General features: G+C 32.1%; 1 protein-coding gene across 1 annotated transcript; it reads right to left on the bottom strand.

Moving 5' to 3' along the window:
- Positions 1-6,081: 6,081 nt before the first annotated feature.
- LOC134689665 (uncharacterized oxidoreductase TM_0325-like) lies at positions 6,082-20,166 on the bottom strand. Its single transcript, XM_063549628.1, has 9 exons — positions 20,123-20,166; positions 16,334-16,473; positions 11,822-11,914; positions 10,237-10,375; positions 9,201-9,241; positions 8,568-8,637; positions 8,098-8,134; positions 7,078-7,153; positions 6,082-6,307 (listed from the first exon to the last, which is right to left on the bottom strand). The coding sequence occupies exons 1-9, from the start codon at positions 20,157-20,159 to the stop codon at positions 6,155-6,157; spliced, it is 786 nt and encodes a 261-aa protein (XP_063405698.1). The 5' UTR covers positions 20,160-20,166; the 3' UTR covers positions 6,082-6,154.
- Positions 20,167-23,702: the final 3,536 nt, after the last annotated feature.

The raw sequence follows: 23,702 nt of genomic DNA, 5'->3' as shown, positions 1-23,702 counted from the left end.
GGGTGCTGCTTTGTAGCGGCATCAGTCTGCTCTTTTTCGAAATCTCCAATGATGTTTTTTTGCATTTGCAAGAGATATGGATCTCTCCTAACATGCTTAACACATGTCAGCCATGTATCGTCACCTACCGACGGATATCTTCGTTTGCAAAGACCAGATAGGGCCAAGAGGAAGCCAACAATTTAGTCCCTGAATTTTTTTCCTCGAGCGGGAATCTACCCAGAGACCTTTACCTTTGTGTGAGTAGTCCGATGCACTAACAACCACACCATGCGTATTCATACGTAACATCCCTCATGGGGAAGATGGCGTATAATAACGTATAAGGTATTGCAAACAGCTGCGCAGTATAAATATTAGCTTTAAGGTGGTTTGGGAGTCTAAAATAGAAATGATAGAATTTGTTCATTCTTTGCCAAAACGTAGTATCTATTGATACATGTTGAAAAAAATAATAAAAATGATAGGTCACCGTGCATTTTCTCAAACTACAGAACGGGACAAAATGACACATTTAGTATGGATTATACAGGGAAAAACCCAATTTTGTGATTAGAAACTAAACCAAAATTATGGAATTGTTGAATACTACAGGAAAAGATAGCTTTCAGACACTGCTTTGAGAATATCAAAGGAAAAGATAGGGTCACCGTACGTTTTTTCCGGCTGAAATACAAAATAGGAAAATTCCGTTTTGAATCCATCAGAAAATGCACTGTTTTAGAGTTATCTCCCGTTAAAATGCTAATTTTTTTTTAAAAGAACATTTGTCAACACATTGATATTTATGTGTAAAACTTATAAATTGGTAATTATAAATGAAAATTCACATTAAATATCTGCATTCCCGCATTACATTTTGCTAATTTGATGGAAAATCTTGACCTTTGGTTCTCTGATTTTTACAATCGAAGATGGAGGAAGACACCCATACCACCTTAATATAAGTATATAGTATTTTACCATAAGTAGTGAATATAGCACAATTTAACAATATTCCGGTAAACCTTGAAATAAATAGCCTGTTATCATTTTTGAATTTTCAATATGAAATTGAGAAGGAAATACGGGATTATTTATAAATTTCTAGATGTATCACAATAACGTCGGTAATAAGTAATGACAACAAACATAGAACCACTACTTTTATGACTTTAAAACTCCTGTAGATTGAGTATGTTTGGTTATTAAAATAGATGGTTTTAAAAATAAATTATAATAATGAATGAGTACTATCTTTGAATTCAAGATATAAATACCCGATGGAGACGGATAAAGCTCGGACACAGCAGTATTCTCAAACCATAAAGGTTCCTAAGTTATTATATCTATACGGACTTTTATATGTATTTCTGTCATTTACTTTTGCTCTTTACATGTCTAATATTCATTTTTTCTTAATGCGTTTGATATCAATTTCTGCATATCCTTGATTTTCATTCGTAGAAAGCGTGTGTAAAGGAAAAATGAGTAATGGAAGAGTGCATTGAGATTTTTGTTCTGCGCGTTCTTTTTTAGATTTGTTTTATATATATATTTATGTATACACAGTTATGCAGAGCTATTTATTTGTAGATTATTGCATTATAACTCTTCAGTTAAAAAAATGTACGTTGAGGTATGTGTAGTATAGCATGTTTATATTATAATCAGATATTCCAAAACAGGGAATTACCTAACGATAGGATGAGATTTAAATTATATCGAAGTAATAAATGTATAGAAAATTAATTGCGGGAATGTTAATAAGGTATATCGTAAACAAATCTATAAAAATATTGATACATATTATGTACGTGTTTACGTCGTATGTATTTTATCATGAAAGTCATATAACTGTCACTTTATTGCACAATATATTCAATTTATATTTAACAGTCAACATGAACCAAAACTCAAGATATGAAGAAAATGAACAAAATGTTCTTGGATTCAGGAAAGTAACGTACTGGGAAAAATGCGGCGTCAAATGTTTCCATTACCCAGGAAGACGCTGGTACACTCCATCAGTTCACCAATCTTAAGACGGAGGGATCATTATCTCAAATGATGTTTTCGGGCTAACAATTAGACAGTTCGATCGACAACATTAATCTTGTTTAGACAGAACATGCAGAAGGAAAACACATGAACAGTGCATACTAAACACAAGATATCCTGACATTGTCTATGTAATACTATTCAATGTGTCTGAGAATTGTCATTAATACAGGTGTAAAACAGGTTTTTTTCCAAAAAGTAGGTGTTGTGAACCTGGTTTTATTTGATTAACATTTAGCTTGTATTTTAGTTGTTTAAAGCTCTGTTATATTGACAAAATTTGATGAGCAGCCTTAACACGTATAATGTGTTTAAAAGACAATTGTTGGCATTGTCCCATATTCACTGTATGCATGTTAGGCTGCTCATCCGAAACATGCAACAAAAACTATACTATTTTAATAATCATACAAATAATCTAACAAAGACGTCAAAGCACACGTTGGAGTAGATAGCAAATTTGATAACTTGATATACCGCATATACTATACCTATTTTGATAAAGTAAATACCATTTAAAACATCATTTTCAAATACAATAAAAATGAAAAAAAGCAATAAAGAAATGCTTCTTAAATTTGATAGATCATACCGCAAGACAAGACTCACGAAGAACCTAAACATTATTTCGTGTAAAAAATGCGAATCTAGAACTTCCTTAATGAACTAGGGGAATATAATACTTTTTTTTAATTTTCAGTATTCGGAGTTGATTTAAAAGTTGTTGATTTTGTGTAGTTATTGTTTAAATGTGAATATAATGCCGCACTTCGCTTATGAACAACAATGAATAAAGGAAGACATTACCGCAGTTTATCTGTCAAGCAAACAAATCGTGTGTCCGATTCGCACTTTGTTCGCAGTGATCGTTTTAACATAATTTATTTTCAAAAGAAAATCGAGAAAAATAAACGTTTCGGTAACATTTCAAAACAACAAGGGACTCAATATACAAATAATCGAATGAAGAAAAAAAACACAGAAAGGGGGGTGGGGTATTTAGGTGGTACCGATTTGGTAAAAAATAACAGTTCTTTGAAAACTCTAACAAAAGAATATAACTAAGTGCATGGTGTAAGCTCTTCGTTTGTTCATATCAATTAATATGTATTTGAAATATAATCGACTGCGGTACACTTGATATGGATTAACAAGAACCTGTCTTCATATGCTTCTTTTCTCATTAACCATTTAAAAAATTAAACCCGAGAAGAATAAAGAAACTAATAGGAGAGGACTACATTTTGATTTATAATATATATAAAACTTGCCATTATTAGCTGCTTTGACTATATCCTCTTTGTAATCCACACTGAAATAATGTATCTGAATCGATTCTGAATACACATTTAATCAAAAGTTTGAAACAACACAATAACTAATAACGACATCTCTTTCCTCGTTTTTTTTTTAAGAATATAATTTCATCATTTTTCCTATTTTAAAACACAAAATGCATGTGAAGGTATTAACGGAAACCATGAGTAATTTAGGTCATTTGGCAAGATAATTTTTATCGTTGTTCCTCATGAAGGTAACTCCAAAAACGACCCTCCTATATGCTACCGTATGACCTTCAACAATGAGCAAAACCATTAACGATTAGTTATGACAAAATGGAAACAATTCAAATGAGAAAACCAACGATTTTTTTTTATTCTTAAAACTATAAACGAATAACTAACATACCAAAAAAAGAATAACCAGTATTATGACGTTATGATTGGTATATCGCCGTCACGTGGTGACCCTCTATAGATCTTGTATAGGTTCAGTGGATTTCATATGAGATTCATGGCGTCATGTTAACAATTGACGGTGACGTCATCACTGTATTTCATTGCTTAATTTTATACATAACTTAGCAGAAAAAGTTTTGTGCGATTTATTCGTTATACAATTCACTGCTGACCTTTGGCCTCACATCTTATGAATTTTACTTACTTTCTATGGATAAGTTGAGGGGTCAGTAGCAAACCATATAACTTGTATTATGTTCTCCACTTGATGCAAGTTTTTGTATTAAAACTCTACTAACAGATTTTTTTTTTATGTTCCAATGAAGCAGAATTTATCCAAAGGCTTAAACAGGAAGGAGAGAAAATTAGCCCAGTTTTTCAGTCTTTCGGTAAATTGATGATGTACTGTCTCTTAATGATAATAGATTCAGTGATCACTTACATTTAATATATCCAAGTGAAGTTGAAATTAACGATACTTCATATTTAGACCTTTTCTCGACATGAATACTGATGGTAGGTTGAGTACCAAAATTTATGACAATTGCGATGAATTTAGTTTTCCTATAATCAACTTTCCATTTCTGTGTAGCAACATCCCAGCGGCACCAGCATATGGAGCATTTGTGTCTCATTTGATACGTCATTGTAGAGCTAGCTCAAAGTACGTTAATTTTGTTGAACGAGGAATACTGCTTTATCAAGTTGCTAAGACAGGACAATGAATCAATCAAATTAGGATATCACTCAAGAAATTTCACGGGCTGGGTAGTCATTTTTTTTTATAAATTTCCTGTTTACAAAGCTGGGAATTTTTCGAATAACTAAGGATTTCCTGGTCCCAGGAATAGATTCCTTTAGCCGTATTTGACACAACCTTTCGAAATTTTGAACTTTGTACTTGTTTGGCCTTATAAATATATTACTTAAAGCGTCACTGATGAGTCTTATGTAGACGAAACGCGCGTCTGGCGTACTAAATTATAATCCTGGTACTTTTGATAAGTTATGACAAAAGTGTGTCAGAAATCATATCAGATATTCTTCCTCAGTCATATTAACCTTCAATCATTACAGAACTGAACAAAGAAATAACACGACGGGTGCCGTATACGGTGCAGGAAATATTATTACATAGCTGCTACAATGATTTACATATTAAACTGCAAATATGGTCAGTTTTGGTTGATGCGCCAGACAAATAATTTTGTTATTTGAGTCAGTCTGATTTATAAAAACCTCTGAAATTTTGTTTATGAATCAATATTTTGAAGAAATAAAGTACATGCTAGCGCTCTTAATTGATGCGAACAAAATTTGTTAGTCGTAATGTGCCAATATTGCTATCATTTATATTATACATCCATCCTTAAATGCAAATATAACTCAATTACTATGTGACTATAAAAATTAACATGATAAAGTGCAAATATGGACAGTTTTGGTTGGAGAACAAATAATTTTGTTATTCGAGACAGTCTGATATATTTAATAAAAAGAGGACATGCTGGCACTTTAAATTGTTTTAGTCATTAGATGCCAATATTGATATCATTTGTATGATACAATACTTCCTTACATGAAAATATAGCTCATTTACTATGCGGCTGTAAAGATTAACATAAAGAAGTCCAAGTTGGTTGATGCGAACAAGTAATATTGTTATTCGAGACAGTCTGATGCATGAGAACTACTGAAATTTGTATACAATTCAATATTTTTAATAAAAAGAGGACATGCTGGCCCTTTAAATTGGTGCTAACAAATATTTTTAGTCATAATGTTCCAATATTGCTATTTTTTGTGTATTCAATCCATCCTTACATGAAAAAAACAACTCATTAGTCACTATGAGGAATGAAAACTACTGAACTTTGTTGACGATTCAATATGTTGAAATTAAAGAGGACATGCTAGCACTTGTAATTGATGCGAAAAAATATTATTCATTAGTTTTTATATTCAGTGTCCACTTCATAATAAGTACAAGGTGGACTCGAGTTGGAGTGTTGACCTTGTGTTTTTATGTATCTATTTTTCTGTTTCCTTTTGCTTGTCTGTGTGCTATAATGTTTATTTTGGTTATATGACTCTTCCACTCCTTATCTATAAATCCAGCTATCAAAGCGAATTAAACTCAGTAAAGTCTGCTATGAAAGGCCCAGACATTTACCGTATTTCATTGTTTGGGCTAAATCTTCGAAGGTCTACTAACCATGGAATCAATATCAAATATCATGAAATCTCATTTTAAACTTTATTTTGAAAATGATGCATCATTTAATCACGGAATGCCGAAATACAAACTAAATATATATTATTCATTACACTAAATGTCTGAAATCTGAATTATATCAGAGATGGTAGAATATTGATTATGGATATAAATGCCTTCCACCATCGATATAGTTGATAGTTCCAGTAATGTACGATGCTTCATCTGATGTCAAGAAGAGCAAGAGGGAAACCACATCTGCTGGTTTCCCAGCCCTATTTAGATGTGCTTGCTTTGCTGTTGTGTCTGCAAGCTAGAAAGATAAGAGATAATTTTAGACATTGAATTACAAGATGCAAACATATCGAAATTGGTTGACATGAATTTCGCCAAAATTTAAAATATATGTAAGCATCTCGATAAAAAAAAAGACTAAAAGAAAAACACCAAAAATCCACACAGGTCAGTTTTTTAGAGGGTATTGTAATAACAACATTAACGGTACTAATTCCAATGCGCTTTTTGCAATATGACAATAGATAACTCTTTTTGTAAAAGATGAGGCAAACATATGTAAAAACCCAAAACTTATTCAAACATTGAAGGGCTATTAAAACAAAACAAAAAAGAACTAAAAGTCATTCAAAACCAGGACAAGGTATCATACGTGCACGGTACTTGTCTATCCCAAATTCATGTATTTGGTTTTCATGTTATATTTGTTATTCTCGTGGTGTTTTGTCTGATGCTTTGTCCGTTTATGTGTGTGTTGCGTTTCTGTGTTGTGTCTCCTCTTATATTTAATGCGTTTCCCTCGGTTTTAGTTTGTTACCCCGATTTTGTTTTTTGTCCATGGATTTATGAGTTTTGAACAGCGGTATACTACTGTTGCCTTTATATATATTTCAAGAGTAAAATACAGCGATATCGATTCAATGGTCGACTTTATTCATAATTTATTGACGGAAAAATATGTACATTTATCAAAGGTACCAGGAATATAATTTTATACGCAAGACGCGCGTTTCGCCTACATAAGACTTATCAGTGACGCTCAGACGGAACACAATATGTGCATACAACCTTCTTATGGTCTTCATCTGTAGTATTCACACTATTACTATTACGAAGAATATTGGTATCATCAATGTAACCAGGACTACAATTTGATAATAAAATACAATGAAGTAACACATGTACGATAAACTAACAAAAAGTTAAAAAAAAATAATGAATATTACGTCAATAGATTGTATTTAAATATCAGAAATCATATATCAGAAAAGAAACAAAACTAATAACTATAATGACAACATTCGGAATTTGCTACAATATAGTAATATTATTATTGTCATCATATTGCATCAAATTTAATTATCTTTCTTTCGTTATGTCCATTAAAAATGTAACTTGTGCAACAAAATTAAAAACAACACGTTGTATACATTTCATGGCGCGTCCGAAAAGCTTTTCTGGATTTGCTTTCATCCGCAAAGCTAAAAGTTAAATATTTGAAAGCCAAAAATTTATAAGGACCGAAACCATCGAAGAGGCTGAGCTATTTGACAAAAAAATAACCCAAAATAATTGTCAAATCTACCAAAAGCCGCCTTTGCCTGAGGGAGTTAAAACCTTAATTTCTTTATAATTTCAAAATTTATCAATGGACAGTTTTAGAAAGGACTGCTATAAGTCATGTCTGTATCGAAGTAAATGTACACTTGTGAGTGAACGTTTGTCATTTTCCAGGCGCATTCCGAATGTGTTAGGGTAAACATGTTTGTGAGAGCTTGGACACTTGTACACTGGGGTAACAGAACATCATTAGATCAAACATAAATATCAGTTTAAAAGAGCCTGACTCAGTTGATCGATATAAAGCTAAATGCAACTAATAAAACTTCAAAATACACAAGATTTATCATGCAGGATAACCATGGTCTCTGCCTATTTCGAAGCAAATGGAAAAAATATTGTTTATCGAAAGCACATCTTTTCTGTTAAATAATTTTTAAACATCTGACACTGACTGAAGTTTAAGGTGAATCAAGGTACTTGGTAACAATGTTTTATGTACTACATCACCAACTAATTAAAACTTACTTGATAGCATTCACTCTTACACCGTGAGGACCTAGTTCTGAAAGAAATGTATTTAATCAATATTTTGTTTCAATGATTTGTTCATAAACTGTATGCGTCAAGAAAGCTTAGCCCGCTATATTTTTTATGTTAACATCTAGGTGTTTTCAGCATGCAAATAGAGCTCACCACATTTTGTAAGAAGAAGGGGGAGCTTTCCACAAAGGTTTCAAAAGAAAGGGACCAATAATTTGATCTACGGACAGACATAACCAGGGAAGAATATGTTTCAAACATTTTTGTACAACTTATTTAAATAAACGTACAAAAAAGAAAAAAATATATATCAAGGACTGTACAATCACAAAAGAAATTTGTTAAAATTATTTTTATTTTGAAATAGTCAATTCAATCAATTACAAGTTAGAAAATTTAACAATTATTTCAATTGGTTCATCCAAACATATTAATGTATAATAAATATATTTTACCTTTGGCTAGACATTTTGTAAGCATATCAATAGCTGCTTTTGCCATGCTGTAAACAACTGTGATCGGTTGCTAAAAGTATACAAAAATTTTGTTTTTGTTTCCATTTCAATTTTACATAGTAATTTGCCTTTATGTATACAAATGTATATTATAATATAAGTAACTAGGTTACTAAGGAGTGAACTATGTTATGCCTTCCTCGTGTTCCAAATGTGCTTGTATGGTAGGTTATCTGATTGAAACATTTGTGGCTTTCTTTTTATCTTTTAATTGCTAATTTATAATAAACTTAATTCCCAAGGAAACTGCTTTCTTTTTGCAATTAAACAGCATGCAATTGGCAGTTTCATAATCAAAGAATCATGGCTAATTTCATTGCTCGTACACCAAAATGAAAATGACGTTTTGGTGTACACTTTAGAAAATATATCCAATACTGCATTATATTATGACAATGTATTAAGCGGCAAATTGCATACAAATTGTTGTTGAAGACAAATAAATGTTTTTGTTGTGTTGTTGGGTGCCGTTTCAATTAACGTTGTTCAAACAGAACTGTACGATTTCATTTTTATAAGGCCTGATTTGAAGAATATACATAAAATAATCAATTATAAATTAAATATACTTACCCCTATCGTGGAACAGATACTCGACAGGTAGATTATATTACCTATATCGAAAATTCTAATTACTTAAAAGTATGTTTAGATTCATACATAGCAGTTTACTTATACATTCTTTATTCCGTATTTGTTATTAAAAATGTATATTCATCTCGATTTTTGATGCAATGAAAGTAACTCCACAATGTATCTTAACCATTTTTGTTGCATTCTTCGTGAATAGTTATCAAGATACCATGATTATTATTTTGTACGCCAGACGAGCGTTTCGTCTATATTAGACTCATCATTGACGCTTAAGTATGACATTGCAAAAACAGCTGAAAATTAAAAATCCTTGGAGATAAGACAAGCATAGTTGTGCCAGAAAAAAAAGTTTTCTCTCATAGTAGCAAAAATATTTGTTTATTTTAGGTAAGGCAAGCATAATTGTGACAGACATAGTTTAGTTATTCCTCAAACTAACAAACCTTTTATTTCTTTAAAATAAGGCAAGTATTGTCGTGCCATAAAGAATTAAGTTTTCCCTCATACTATCAAACCTTTTGTTGTCTCTTTGAGATAAGGCAAGCATAAATGTGACAGATATAATTTAGTTATCCTTCATACAAACAAACCTTTGTTTTTTATTAGATGAGGCAAGCATAGTTGTGCTAGAAAGAATTTAGTTTTCCCTCATATTAGCAAACCTTTTATCTCTTTGATATAGGCAGGCATAATTGTGACAGAAATAATTTAGTTTTCTCTCATACTAACAAACCTGTTGTTTCTTTGAGAGAGGGCAAGCATAATTTTGACAGAAAGAATTGTTTTCCCTCATACTAAACAACTTTTTGTTTCTTTGAGATCAGGCAAGCATAATTGTGGCAGAAATAATTTAGTTTCCCCTCATGCTAAAAAACCTTTTGATTCTTTGAGATGCGGCACTCATAATTGTGACAGAAATAATTTAGTTTTCCCTCATGCAAATACACCTTTTGTTTCATTTAGATTAGACGGACAAAGTTGTGGCAGGAAGAATTTAGTTTTCCCTCATACAAACCTTTCGTTTCTTTGAGATAAGGCAAGCATAGTTGTGCCAGGAATAATTTCGCCTTCTGGTTTACACTGACGCATCTGTCGTAATCCTCTTCCTTAGTTTCACTTACATTTGAAAACATGGCATAGCCTGCAATGTCAGCCTGAAACGTATTTACATATATGAGATATAGTCTTCTCATAGCTGAGTGGCGTTAGCTTTATTTTATATGCATAGAAAAAATAAATAATTATTTTATCTTTTCTCTTATTTTATGAGAACAAATCGTTTTGATACATTGTAAAACAAGATTAGTGTCATCATCTCAAATTTACTAGATGCAGTTACAATTTCAGCAGAAGTTTTATTGTTATGTTTTGCAATGGAAACCTAACTGATTCTATTCTTCTGTAATCAATTTCATCGATAACTTATCCCTGTATTTGTGTGGCAAAATGAATCGCTGTACTATCTCGTTTTCTTCTCTTTTTTTTTTTTGGTTGTCAAAACCTGAACGTTTTGTCACTACATGATAACACCTCTATGTAAATACAGATTCCGAAATATTTAAAAATCTACAAAATATTCAACCCTCAGTATGACTTTCTTTTAGAGAAACGAATGTTTTCGGTTCTGATGCTACTAAAGCGCTTTAGCTAAGCTTTACTTCTTTGTCATGTATTATTCGTGCAAGACATTCTGAATGATAAATTTTAATACAATTTGATTATATACTGTAAATTTAGAAATCAATGAGTGCATTTATTATTCCAATGTTGTCATTTAAGACTTAAATGCGAATCTAATTTTTACGAATTAGAGAAAAATCCTGTTTAATTCATATAAAATATTTCAAAATGCGAGGTAAAATGTTTGCGTTCACAATTCGGAAGCATTTTTCGCATTATTTAAAACCTCGCAATAATTTCTGAATTTACAGTATATATATCTATGTGAAGGTATGTCGTTGACAATCCTTTTTATTTATGTGACAGGGTTTACTACAAGTAGAACATGTTCATTTTAAATATTATTACTTTCAAACTGTATTTAGACGACTTAAACACCTTGACTAAAATTAGTTCAGCTCGTTTAATTCTCCCATTTTTTTAAAACAAAATATTATCTTTTATCCCTCGAAAAGAAAAAAAAAAATTCAATAATCTTGAACCAATCACTTCTCGGAAAAATGGTTGGATAAATAGCAGTTTGACAAACACTAATTTTGATCATTAAAAAACTTAATATTTCCTAAAAAATACAATGTGATTAAAACGATTAGCTGATTTTACAGAGTTATCTCCGTGTAGTGCCTCCGGGTGCGGGAATTTCTTGCTACATTGAAGACCTGTTGATGACCTTCCGCTGTTGTTTTTTCTATGGTCGGGTTGTTGTCTCTTTGACACATTCCCAATGTCCATTCTCAATTTCATTTGTTCCACCTTAATGATTCACATTTTGGAACAGTTTGATACGTTCCGGTTACAAAACTTTAAAATAGAGAGGTATCATTTCCAATGCTGGCACTATGTCATATACAAATAATGATTGTTTGTATCTATTTCATAATGGTGAATAAAAAAGTACATTTATATCATGTAAAACAAACCAATATATCCAATCTTCCAAATTTCTGTATCAGGCTCTTTACAATTTCTTCCCTGAAGGCAGATTGAGATAAATCTCCACTGCAAAACCCTATCTAATAAGAAAATATAATCATGCGTTTACATAAAATTGGATAATATACATGATATATAAGTACTTATAGCAGAAAGAGTTATCTACATGGTAAATTTGTTAAAAAAAACACAGAGAAAAAAAAAACAATTAACTCATTGAAAACAGCCATTATTATTTAACATTCCTATACAAATGGAATGCAAAACATTTCATTGGTGAATTACATTTGCGCGTATTAGGGATGTACTTTTGTTCTAGATTGCGCACAAGATTAAATATCATGTGTGCATTTTCATTTTACAAGTAAAGTAAACGACTACTATAAATACAGATCATTATTGAAAATATGAAGCCACTTTTAGAAAGTTAACATAAGGGTTCGTTTATCAGAGAACATATCCCAGGGAAACACACGTAGATAATTCAATATTTAATGATGCAATTCTAAGAACATCCGAATGGAAACAGGGTTAAGAGCTACCAATAATCAGCAAAAAAAGGCATGTCAAATTGAGCTTTAAGTGATTAATTTAAATATTTTGTATTTGTTTTTTCTAGTAATGGAATTCGTGTTACTGTATACTAGTAATAACAAAACAAACGAGCGTTTCCTGTTAGAAACTCCTGTTTCATCATGTGTATGCTGAGTAGCAAGGAGTCATTAACTATTATAACAAGGGTATGTACAATGTTTTACATATAAGCTAACATGTTATTTTTTTCATTGTTAACAATATCTCTCGTATTTTCGGATACATGAAAACCTATTTTCTGATTTACCACTGTTAACTTGTTCAACGAATCTGCTGAAATACATCAACAAGCTATGCGCAGACTTCTACAGACTTTGTTATGCGTCGAATTTCACAATTTTTGTTAATACATCTACATGACATGGCTATTTGTATTTACTTGGCACCGTTAATAAGGCATTATCCACGCGAATTTGTGTTTGTTCAATCATTAATGCAAGTGACATAGTGAAACAATAATTCTCTTTTAGAAGCCAGTTTGGTTAAATTTTGTCACCTTTTATTCAATCACTTAGTTAGAGATGTATTACGCATGAACCAGGCGTCTTCGGCTATCGAAGGGCAATAATGCCCATATTGCCAATATTGAAAGTGAAACTAGGGTAAACCATTTCGTTGACTAATTTGATCTCCAAAACTCATTCTTTTACAGGTAAAAACGATAATTAACATATTTGTTAAATATATAAAATGACATCAAACAGACCTAGACAAATCCTATTCCACGTTTCGCTATCTATTTATATCTAAGTTTATGTTGATATCGGGTTAAATGATCGTCGGCAGTCTTCGGGGGGGGGGGGGAGGGGGATGGGGGGGGGGAGGGCGCAACTCGATAGTTAATAAGATTGCATCTATGCTAAAGTACACTCGAAATGTGGGTACATGTTCCTATTGTCGAGTCCATGCATTGGTAATTCTTCACTTCAGACCATTTGTTTAGTTCGATATACCTTTTAGCAAATTATGAATCAAATTTTAGACTTTGACTCACTTCCGTGAAAATAAATTTGACAGATAATGCATGCCCCTTTAACAGGATTTTTTTTCTAATTTACTTTTCATTTTCAACTGCTACTGCGCATGCTTATTTTTATCTTCAGTTATGCACTTTGTAATGCAGAATATTTATCTTGGCTCATTATTCTGAACTGTGAAAAACCCATCCAGACCCCTCTTTTGATGTATATTTGGCTCATTATTCTCTACCCTGCTAATCTTCTCCAGACACCCATTTTGCTGTAGATTTTGCTCATAATTCTCTTATCTGTAAAACCATCCAGACCCCCATTTTGGTTTAGATTTGGCTCATTTCGGTCTACTCTGTAAATCCCCTCCAGACCCACATTTTGGTGTAGATTTGGCTCGTCACTTTTTACTCTGCAAAGCCGATCCAGACCCATATTTTGGTGTAGATTTGGCACTTACTTTCTACTCTGCAAAGCCCATACAGATCCTTGTTTTTGTGTAGATTTGGCTCATTACTTTCAACACTGTAAATCCCCTCCAGACCCCCATTTTGCTGTAGATTTGGATCATTATTCTCTTTAACAGTAAAACTAATCCAGACCCCTATTTTTCTGTAGATTTGGCTCATTATTCTGTACTCTGTAAAGCCCCTACAGACCCTCATTTTGATGTAGATTTGGATCATTATTCTCTAAACAGTAAAACCAATCCAGACCCCTATTTTGCCGTAGATTTGGCTCATTATTCTCTACACTGTAAAACCCACTCAGATCCCTTTCAGTCCCCAATTTAAATGTGTTTACGTAGGACTCAAATCTGTGCTGGGTTCCAGATCTATGGCAGATTCCAAATCCATGGTAAATATGACATCCCAAATCTATGGCCGTTTTTTTTTAAATCCTAATCTACGGCCAGTTTTGTTATTTTTAAATCTATGGCATATTTTTGTTGTTTCCCAATCTATGGCAAATCGTGTGCGAGTGTAGAACAAGGCAGTACATATACAATCACGGATTTGTCCTTAGTAAGTTGAAATTTACGACAACGGGAGCATGTATGTAAAATTTGTGAAATACAAATTCCATAGTGGTCAATCAAATCATAATGTCAACCATAAAACAATGTAGGAGTAATGTACCATAATACAGATTCTAATATGACGTTCTTCTTTAGCTTTGGATACAAAGCCATGTTCTAATTTGAATAGAACATGGGCTGCATATGATTCACGTCATAATTGAAATTGCAACATCAGATGAATTTTGAACAACGCCAAAGATCAAAATGGACATTTGTGTTGTTGTTGCTCGCTAGGAAATTAAATAAAAACATAAAAGTAAGTTTAAATGTTTCTGTTCTTTTTTATTGATAAGCTGTTGATTTTCTATAACGTTTTTGGTTCATCAAATCAAAATGGCGACAGTTCGAGCGTCTACTATAGATAGATATAGGAAGATGTGGTGTGAGTGCCAATGAGACAACTCTCCATCCAAATAACAATTTAAAAATTAAACCATTATAGGTTAAAGTACGGTCTTCAACACGGAGCCTTGGCTCACACCGAACAACAAGCTATAAAGGGCCCCAAAATTACTAGTGTAAAACCATTCAAACGGGAAAACCAACGGTCTATAGGTCCGCTTCGAGGTACAAAAGTTCAAAATACTCCTATTAGAATCGATATAGTTCTATCATGCCATGCTCTATTCTCATTTTAACATGGGTAGGCATTATATTTGTAAACATTTAATACCTCGCTAACGCTCGATATTAAGATATTAACAAATATAATGCCTACCCATGTTAAAATGAGCATAGAGCATGGCATGAAAGAATTATTTCTTAAATAAAAATCATCTTCTGCGGAGATCATTTACTAATATGTACATAGTACCTGTTTAATCCATTAAGTAAAACAACAAGAAAGAAAAAAGGAGGTCGCTTAACAAAGAAGAACGCAGTTTTATTATAACAAAAAAGTTTGATTTTTCTAATCATATTTATCTAAGCGTTAATTAATCTTTTTTTACTGGTCACCTGCAAATTTTTTTTCTGAGTATTTTAACACAAGACTTCAGGCGAATTATATGGCGTTATTTTATGGTGACGTTATGTTTTTTCTCTTTTCCCGAAATAACGTAATATTCATATTTGCAATAGATTTGATGAAAACAAAAATCTGCCACAGATTTGGAGAAAAACAAAGATCTGCCATAGATTTGAAGAAAACAAAAATCCGTCATAGATTTGGAGAAAACAAAAACCTGCCATAGATTTGATTTGTTTGGTGTTTGTAACGTCATATTTGTCATAGATGAGGAATCTGTCATAGATTTGAGTCCTAAATATTTGCCAATCATTATTATTCAATCTAGTATATGCTTTATTGAAAACATAGTAATTACAGTGTGAGCATTCTGGCCTCGATTGCGAGAGTTTTTTTTTAAAGCTTCCGACAAAGACCGCATGGTCGGCTCGGATGCACAATAACATGTGCAGGTAAGGTAATATATTCACGAGCCCTGTTATCTTGCAAACTGGTGACTATGCGATACAGGCTTTGCTAATTGGCAAAAGTCGTATGGTGACCTATAGTTGTTAATTATGTGCCATTGAACTCTTGTGGAGACTTTTTTCATTCATTGGCAATCATACCACATCTTCGTATTTTTATATTTTATAACATAAAAAGAAAAGAAAAGAAAAAAGAAGGGTCCATGTTCCTATCACGTTGACATCTTTAGTCCTAATATGCGTGTAACATTTGCTACTGGACGTTTAACGGTAATTTATTATTCATCCGTCAATACAGGTATGTCAATGTTATTTTATGAAACACTTAAAAATAAGATTGAGTATACATTTTGTAAAACTATTATCATGATCTTGATCAATGAGCGACAAAATTATTTTCATTCAAGATTTAAATAACTTACTTTATCGTCTGCTAAACCCTTTTCCATGCATTTCTGTTGTACGTTTTGCAATTTATCCTCTTCAAGAGCCACTAAATATAATCTGGCACCATGTTCTGCTAACTTATAAGCGGTGGCTTCCCCTATGCCAGAACTTGCTCCTAAAAGATTAGTATAAACACAATCTACAGGTGCAGAACTAGCCATTTAAAAAAGTGAAGGTTGCAACTTCCGCAACACCATGAAACGTTCACAAAAAATAGACATAAATAAATCGAATGATGGGGTTCTGACCCCCGGACTCTCCAACTTTTGAATCCGCTAGTCAGCTCCGCATGTTGTAAAATAACAATAATTTGAGGTGGGCATTTTTTTTTGGTCATTTTTTGCTGATGTCAAAACTCAAAGAGTTCTTTTGTGTCAGCCCACAACAAATTAATTGACAATTTAAAACAAATCATTAAGAGGATGACATACAGACGGTAACATAGTAAAAATATATAAAAAAAAGACAAACAGACAAACAACCGAATAAAAAGTACACTATTCTATATACAGAAACTAAATATTGAGCAACGTGAATAGCAAAAATGCAAGGGTCATCTCAAGTTCTCAGAAAATTTCAACATTTCCTGTACTGATAGAAACACCCGTCGTGATGCTCCTGTTATATTCTTTGTTAATCATATCTAGTCATAAGGCATCGTTCAATAACAGATTGATAAGTTAACGTTTGTAGAATTTGGAGATTGTTTATAAAAGAGGCACGAAAGATACCAAAGGGACAGTTAAACTCATAAATCTAAAACAAACTGACAACGCCATGGCTAAAAATGAAAAAGACAAACAGACAAACAATAGTACACATGACACAACATAGAAAACCAAAGAATAAACAACACGAACCCCACCTAGGGGTGATCTCAGGTGCTTCGGAAGGGTAAGCAGATTCTGCTCCACATGTGGCACCCGTCGTGTTGCTTATGTGATATATAATTCTGTAGGTCTCATTCATGAAAGGGAAAGGGATTCTAGTTACGACGTAAGGAACATATCCGATATCATTTGTGAAACGGTTATTCCATACCGGTCCAGCAATCCTCTATCAAGAAAATCATGATAGGAAATGCATGCACGGGAATATCGTATCAATTAAGAGATATATACCCCGTATGCAGGTGCTGCTGGAATGTTGCTACTTAGAAATGGAAAGTTCACAATTGGAAAGCTAAAATCATCTCTTTTGTCGGAAAGTTTTGTTTTCAACCGACCCTCATTGTCAATTTCTAGATGTATGTCAAAATATGAAGCCGACTTAACTGTATCTGTAGTATCCTTTATCTCTAGGTAAATGGGATAGATGCGTTCCACATAGTCACCAAATTTTGAATTATTTAGCGAAAGAACATCTTCTATATAGCGGAAAGTAGAGTTAAAGGATATTGCTAACTTCTTATCTTTCTTCCTAAGAAGTTCCTGCATGAAGTCAGCCTTCTTATAATGAAGAAAGAAATCGGCAAGTAGAGGGGCAAAGTTTGTTCCCATTGGAATGCCGACAGTCTGTTGAAAAACACGTCCTCCGAACGTAACAAATATGTTGTCAATCAAAAAATCAAGCATCTTGATAATATCAGTTTCAGAGAATTTTTAGTTTGAATCAGAGTGATCCTTTACAAAGTAGGATTTATTCCTTCCTAAGACACGATACTTGTATAAGATTGACATTTGCGTAGGTCTATCGCAAAAAAATGCACTTGAATACCGCTCGGTGTTTTAGATTTATTTTTTCTTTTTTTGAAATTTGGAAAAAAAGTGTTATTAAAACTATTTAAAACATTTGCTTAATCATGTTTATACTATAATTTGTACTTCTTGACACATATCAGTATTCATTACATAGTGAAACTTGATTCAACCGAACCTCTTCGGGACTTAACATTTAGTTCGGTTTTGGCCGATGTTCGGTTTTATCAGGTTCATAACGCATACAATTTAACATGACGGTGCTTAAGAACATGTTTGGTTTAGACAGGTTGTCACTTTGTGCAGGAGTCGGTTTAGTCAAGTTTCACTGTACTATTATTGCACCTTTGTTTGCCATGTTGTTATAATTTAATTATGTTCACACTTTTATTGTTTGTTGAAGTATTGTACTTCATACACCATGAGGGGGCTTTAGTGAAATAAAATGTCTTATGTCTTATGACTTTCATAACAGAAAAAAAATAACAGTAGATATACGTATACTGATTTTGTTCTGTTTAAACGTTGTTATGTCTGGATTAATGCAGCTTTTCAGTCCAATTGAAATAAAACATAAAACCGAGACACATGTTAAATTACTCATATCAGCGGCTAACAATTACATTGGAAACCAGCGATATTTATAGATTATCGCTGATCATCTCAACGAGATTGATTTTCTCGCTTGAGCCGGTGGAAGCGAGAAAATCAATCCAGTTGAGATGAACTCAACCCTATCTATCGCTATTTTACCTATAACGACGTTGTCAATTTTATATTCTAACATGACGTCCTTCAAACGCTTTGAGTACACACCCATGGTAAAATATAAATATATTTCATGGGCTGTTACCCATTGTATCCCCACGTCATATGTTTTTTTTTTATGAACGAGCGACTCGACGTCATAGAACAATGACGTCAGAATATAAGTAATTTACGGGAAAATAAATGCTTGTGAAACGGAAAATCATCACAACAAAGAAACGTAAACAAACGATGCTAAAATGGGATATAAGCGATTTTTTTAAACATATAAAACATATAATTAAATAATCATGTTTAAATTCATCCAAAACTATCTAAATACGTTATTGTCAATAGTTTAAGCATGTCACTAATTCTGTTTGCTCCGTTCTTTTACGCCAATCTAATAGTGCGTTTATTTATGGGAACGGCAAATATTTGCCCCCACCTAGAGCGCTTCGATCCAAAAGAATTGCCGTATTTGTCCTATTAGAATCGAAATAAATTATGGGGGCTATCGCTCAGGGTAAAATATTTGTCATAAAGGGCCAACCCGTGGTAAAATCACGATATATTCAAGCCCCCATGAATTATTTCTTAATTAATTTCATTAGCAACGCCAAAGTGCCTCCTTAGTTTCTAGCGATGATCTTCCATCTCACGCGAGTAGCATATGAAAAGTTATTACAATAAAGATCAAAGGCAAAATGAAAAATATAGCGGTATATTCAAATTTAGGAAGAGATATAACAATGAAATGAATTTTCATTCGTACAATATTTGAGGGTGGGGGGTGGGGGGGGGGGGGTCTTTCATATTTGTATTCTTTCAATTTCTAGGCCATTTTGCAATATATTCTTTAAACTTTTTTAACTATTATTCTCTATTATTCATATTTAAGAACCTTATTATTCTCTATTCTTTATATATAAGAACTTTGTTATTCTCTATTCTTTTCTTTTTGTCCATTGTTACTTTATTTTTTATATTTACCCTTTATCATTCTCTATTCTGTAAACCCCCGTCCGTACCCTCAAATTTAATATGAAACGAGTGTTCAGCTTATTAAAAAGATTAATATCATAATTTCTTTAACATTTGTGACTAAACTAGAATTAAATTTCTCGCGTGATTTTGAATTGATGTCTCCTTGTATTTGTATGACAAGGTAATCATTATCGCTAAGGACGTCTCTCGGTCAGTCCGTAATTAATCTTTTACTATGAAATAATAGATACACATATACATTATATTGTACACATTTAATAATTTTCACAATGTTTTAGAAAAGTTCAACGTATAGAAGAACATTATTCCTACCTGTAACAAGGACAACTTTATCTTTGAAGCTAGACATGTTTTTCGGTCAGAAATTGTCTGAGATAATACAAAAGATTTTAAAATAAAAGATCAATTCACCTCGCGTTCATCTAATTAACGTATCGTATGATACACCATGAGCATCTAGATAACTTATCGTATCATTCACCAAACACTTGGTGCACATCAATGTTACCCTACATAAAACATGCATAAAAGTCTCTGACCTTTATTTTCGTTTTGTCAATATCAAGGAGCAATTTAACTGTAACACAATGCGTGTATAAATGTAACATGGTACGTAAGAATATCTGATGAAATATGTGCAGCTAGAAGCTTTTCTGTAGTTAATTTAGATAACGATCCCCGAACGTGTAGCTAGAATCTCTTCTGTAATAAATCTTGTTACTGGACATGGCACTAAACAAGAAATATCTTTAAAAAAGATATCCGACGTATTTAAATTTGATTATATGTTTAAAAGTATCATTTCGATAACCTTCAGAAGCACAATGACTTAATGATGCAGGACAATTTGGCTTTCTGTTTACATTCACAAAAACCACGCGGAAATCTCACATGCGTAGGTGCGTTCTAAAATTCATGTACGTTCGTACAACAAAGTTTACATTAAAAATTATATAATTGTCTCCCGAATAAACAGCGGTTATGGATGCAAAGAAACAGTATTTCAATAAAAATATAAATCTTTGTAAGATATAGGTCAACTATAGTTTTTCACTTGCTTTCCATCACGATATAATTAACGAGACGTTTTTTTCAAACACAACCAAATCACCCACCATGACAGCATTTTGTCCAATCACAGAAATGATATTCGAGCATGCGTATTCTGTTACCATAGTTTAGCGTCCTTAAGTTCAAAGGGCACAAACCGAAACTACCGACCAGGGATGGGGTAATCGTAATCTGTAATCGTAATCGATTGTAGTCTGTAATCGAGGTCCTTTTCGATTACATGTAATCGTAATTTAATCGATTACAGCAAGAAATTGGATGTAATCCCTGATTACTTTCGATTACATTTCGATTACTTAGTTTTAGTAAAATAATTTGATGAAAAACAACCTATTTCAGAGGAAATATGTATGTTATTACTTTGAAGTACAGATAAAATATTATGCAACACCAATACTTGAGAGTTAAGCAACTGCCGTATTTCTATCTATTGTCTCAAGCTGCATTGTGAGCAACCAGATCCCCTACCTCAATTTACTTTATATCTAGCTTTTTAAAACAAATGAATGTATATGCTTGTCATTAATTGAAGAGCTTTAATATTAAAATAATGAAATAGATTTGAAATAATAAAATAGATCTTAAATAAGAAATGTGTCTGACTTTTGTTAGTTCTGTACTACATTTTTAAAAGTAGTTAGTTTAGTTGTATTATATTTCCTGAAAACATCATTTTCAATCAGAGTTGAAATTAAAGCTTAGGATAGATAATCAGTTGATTTCTTAAATGTAATGATATACATGTACATGTATATAAATTGAATTTAAAGAATGAAAAATCCCTTTAACATTAATGAATCAATGGCAATGCATTGCAATACTTTTTTAGAAATAGATACATGCATCCCTTTGACACTATAAATATATTTTGTATATAATTTGATTGTAGAAGTCAACAAATCTTGACAACATTCTTGCCTTTCCTAATAAGATGATCAAAGTCTTCTAATCAATAACAAACATAGCTTGTTTTTATTTCAATTATCTTATGTCTAATTAAGAAGGACATTTACAGTATTTAGACATAGGTTATAAATTGTACTCCAGTGGCAGTAAAACCATTTGTAATTAGGGTGGTTATCCAAACAAAAGGTTTAAATTATGCATGTCATTATAAAAATAAATTTTGATCTAAAAAATAAGCTGAACTAATTAATTATTCTACTTTTTTATATTTCCTTAAACATTATAATTAACTACGCTAAAACATTTTTTTAAGAGTTAATACAAAAAGCTTACTGAAGTCAGTAAGAAAGCAATTTTTTTTAAAAATAATTAGTTATGAATAAGTGATTGATGCAATGCAATGACATCTTTAATTTATGTTGAAATTAAAAATTTCCAGATTTTTTGAATATTTCTAATCTTCATTAAGAGACTTGAACTAAACAATAACAGCTATTAACTTATACTTGTGAAACAATGCTTTAAATGATGCATTTGGTAAAGTTCTTAATTTCCACTATACAAATGTTGAGCAATATAATTGTGTTTGTTCATGTTATTTTTTTTGTGAAATGTTGAGCATGTTATTGACAGTAATCGAAAAGTTATGTAATTACTTTTGATAAAGTGATCGATTGTAATCGATTACATACTTAAATTTGAGTAATCGATTATTAATTTGTCAGTAATCGTGCCCATCCCTGCTATCGACTACGTCGGAAAAAGGCAAAATGAGTATACCGCTGTTTAAAAACTCATAAATCGATAGAAAAAAAAATCCGGATTACAAACTAAAACTGAGGTAAACGCATTACATATAAGAGGAGAACAATGACACAACATTAAAATGTAACACAAACAGAAACGATCGAAGCATGAGACAAAATCCGATGAGAATAAAAAATATAACATCAAAACTAAATACATAATAGAAAAGTACCGTGACACGTCTTATGATAATGTGAATTCACACTCAAATATAAGAAGAAACAAACGACATAAAGGAAACACAACGTTAAAATGTAACCCACACAGAAACGAACTACAAACAAATGTATAATATAATAATGGCCATATTCCTGACTTGGGTTAGGAATTTAAAAAAAAAACAACATTTTTACCCGGATAAAATATTTTCAAGCCATTTAATGTTTTTTTTTTTAAATGTATGAATGGACTCGCGCCAGATTATCTAACAAGTAAATTTACTGCGTGCAGTGATCTATATAGATATTCTCTTAGGTCAACAACATCTCGACATCTTCATGTACCAAGGCCAAAGTCTGAATACTTCAAAAAGACTTTTCAATATTCTGGTATAATCACTTGGAATAATTTGCCAAATGATATAAAGGATATAAGACATATCGAAAGCTTTAAGATGAAATGCGCTATCTCTTTATCATAAAACAAATTGAGTAGACAAACTTTTTTAGGACATTCTTGCCATGCTAGTTCTACAGTCTGTGTTTATGCTTGTGTATTATATATATATTTTGTAATTGTGTACATATTTATTTGTTATTGTTCTATATGCATTGTTATATGAATTATTCATTTAAATGTGTGAAAGCCTTGTGTGAGATTAACAATTGTATGTTAAATGAGTCACCTTCGTTAAATAAAGAATTTATTATTATTATTATTATTATTATTAAATGGTGGGTTGAACCTGGTGTTTTGGCATACCAAACCTCCCGCTTTAAAGGCAATGTTAAATATAACATTAAGATGACAACACAACATAACAGGACTACAATGCAAATAAAGAGGAGAACATATAGGACAAAGAAAGATACGAATAATAGCTAACAAAAGGCATCAGGTTTAAAATTCAATAAGTGCCTTTCGTTCACACAAGACTTTACTAGTGACA

This window comes from Mytilus trossulus, chromosome 11 (genome assembly GCF_036588685.1).
Source record: "Mytilus trossulus isolate FHL-02 chromosome 11, PNRI_Mtr1.1.1.hap1, whole genome shotgun sequence".
Taxonomy (NCBI): Eukaryota; Metazoa; Mollusca; class Bivalvia; order Mytilida; family Mytilidae; genus Mytilus; species Mytilus trossulus.
This window is presented reverse-complemented; position numbering and strand designations above follow the sequence as displayed.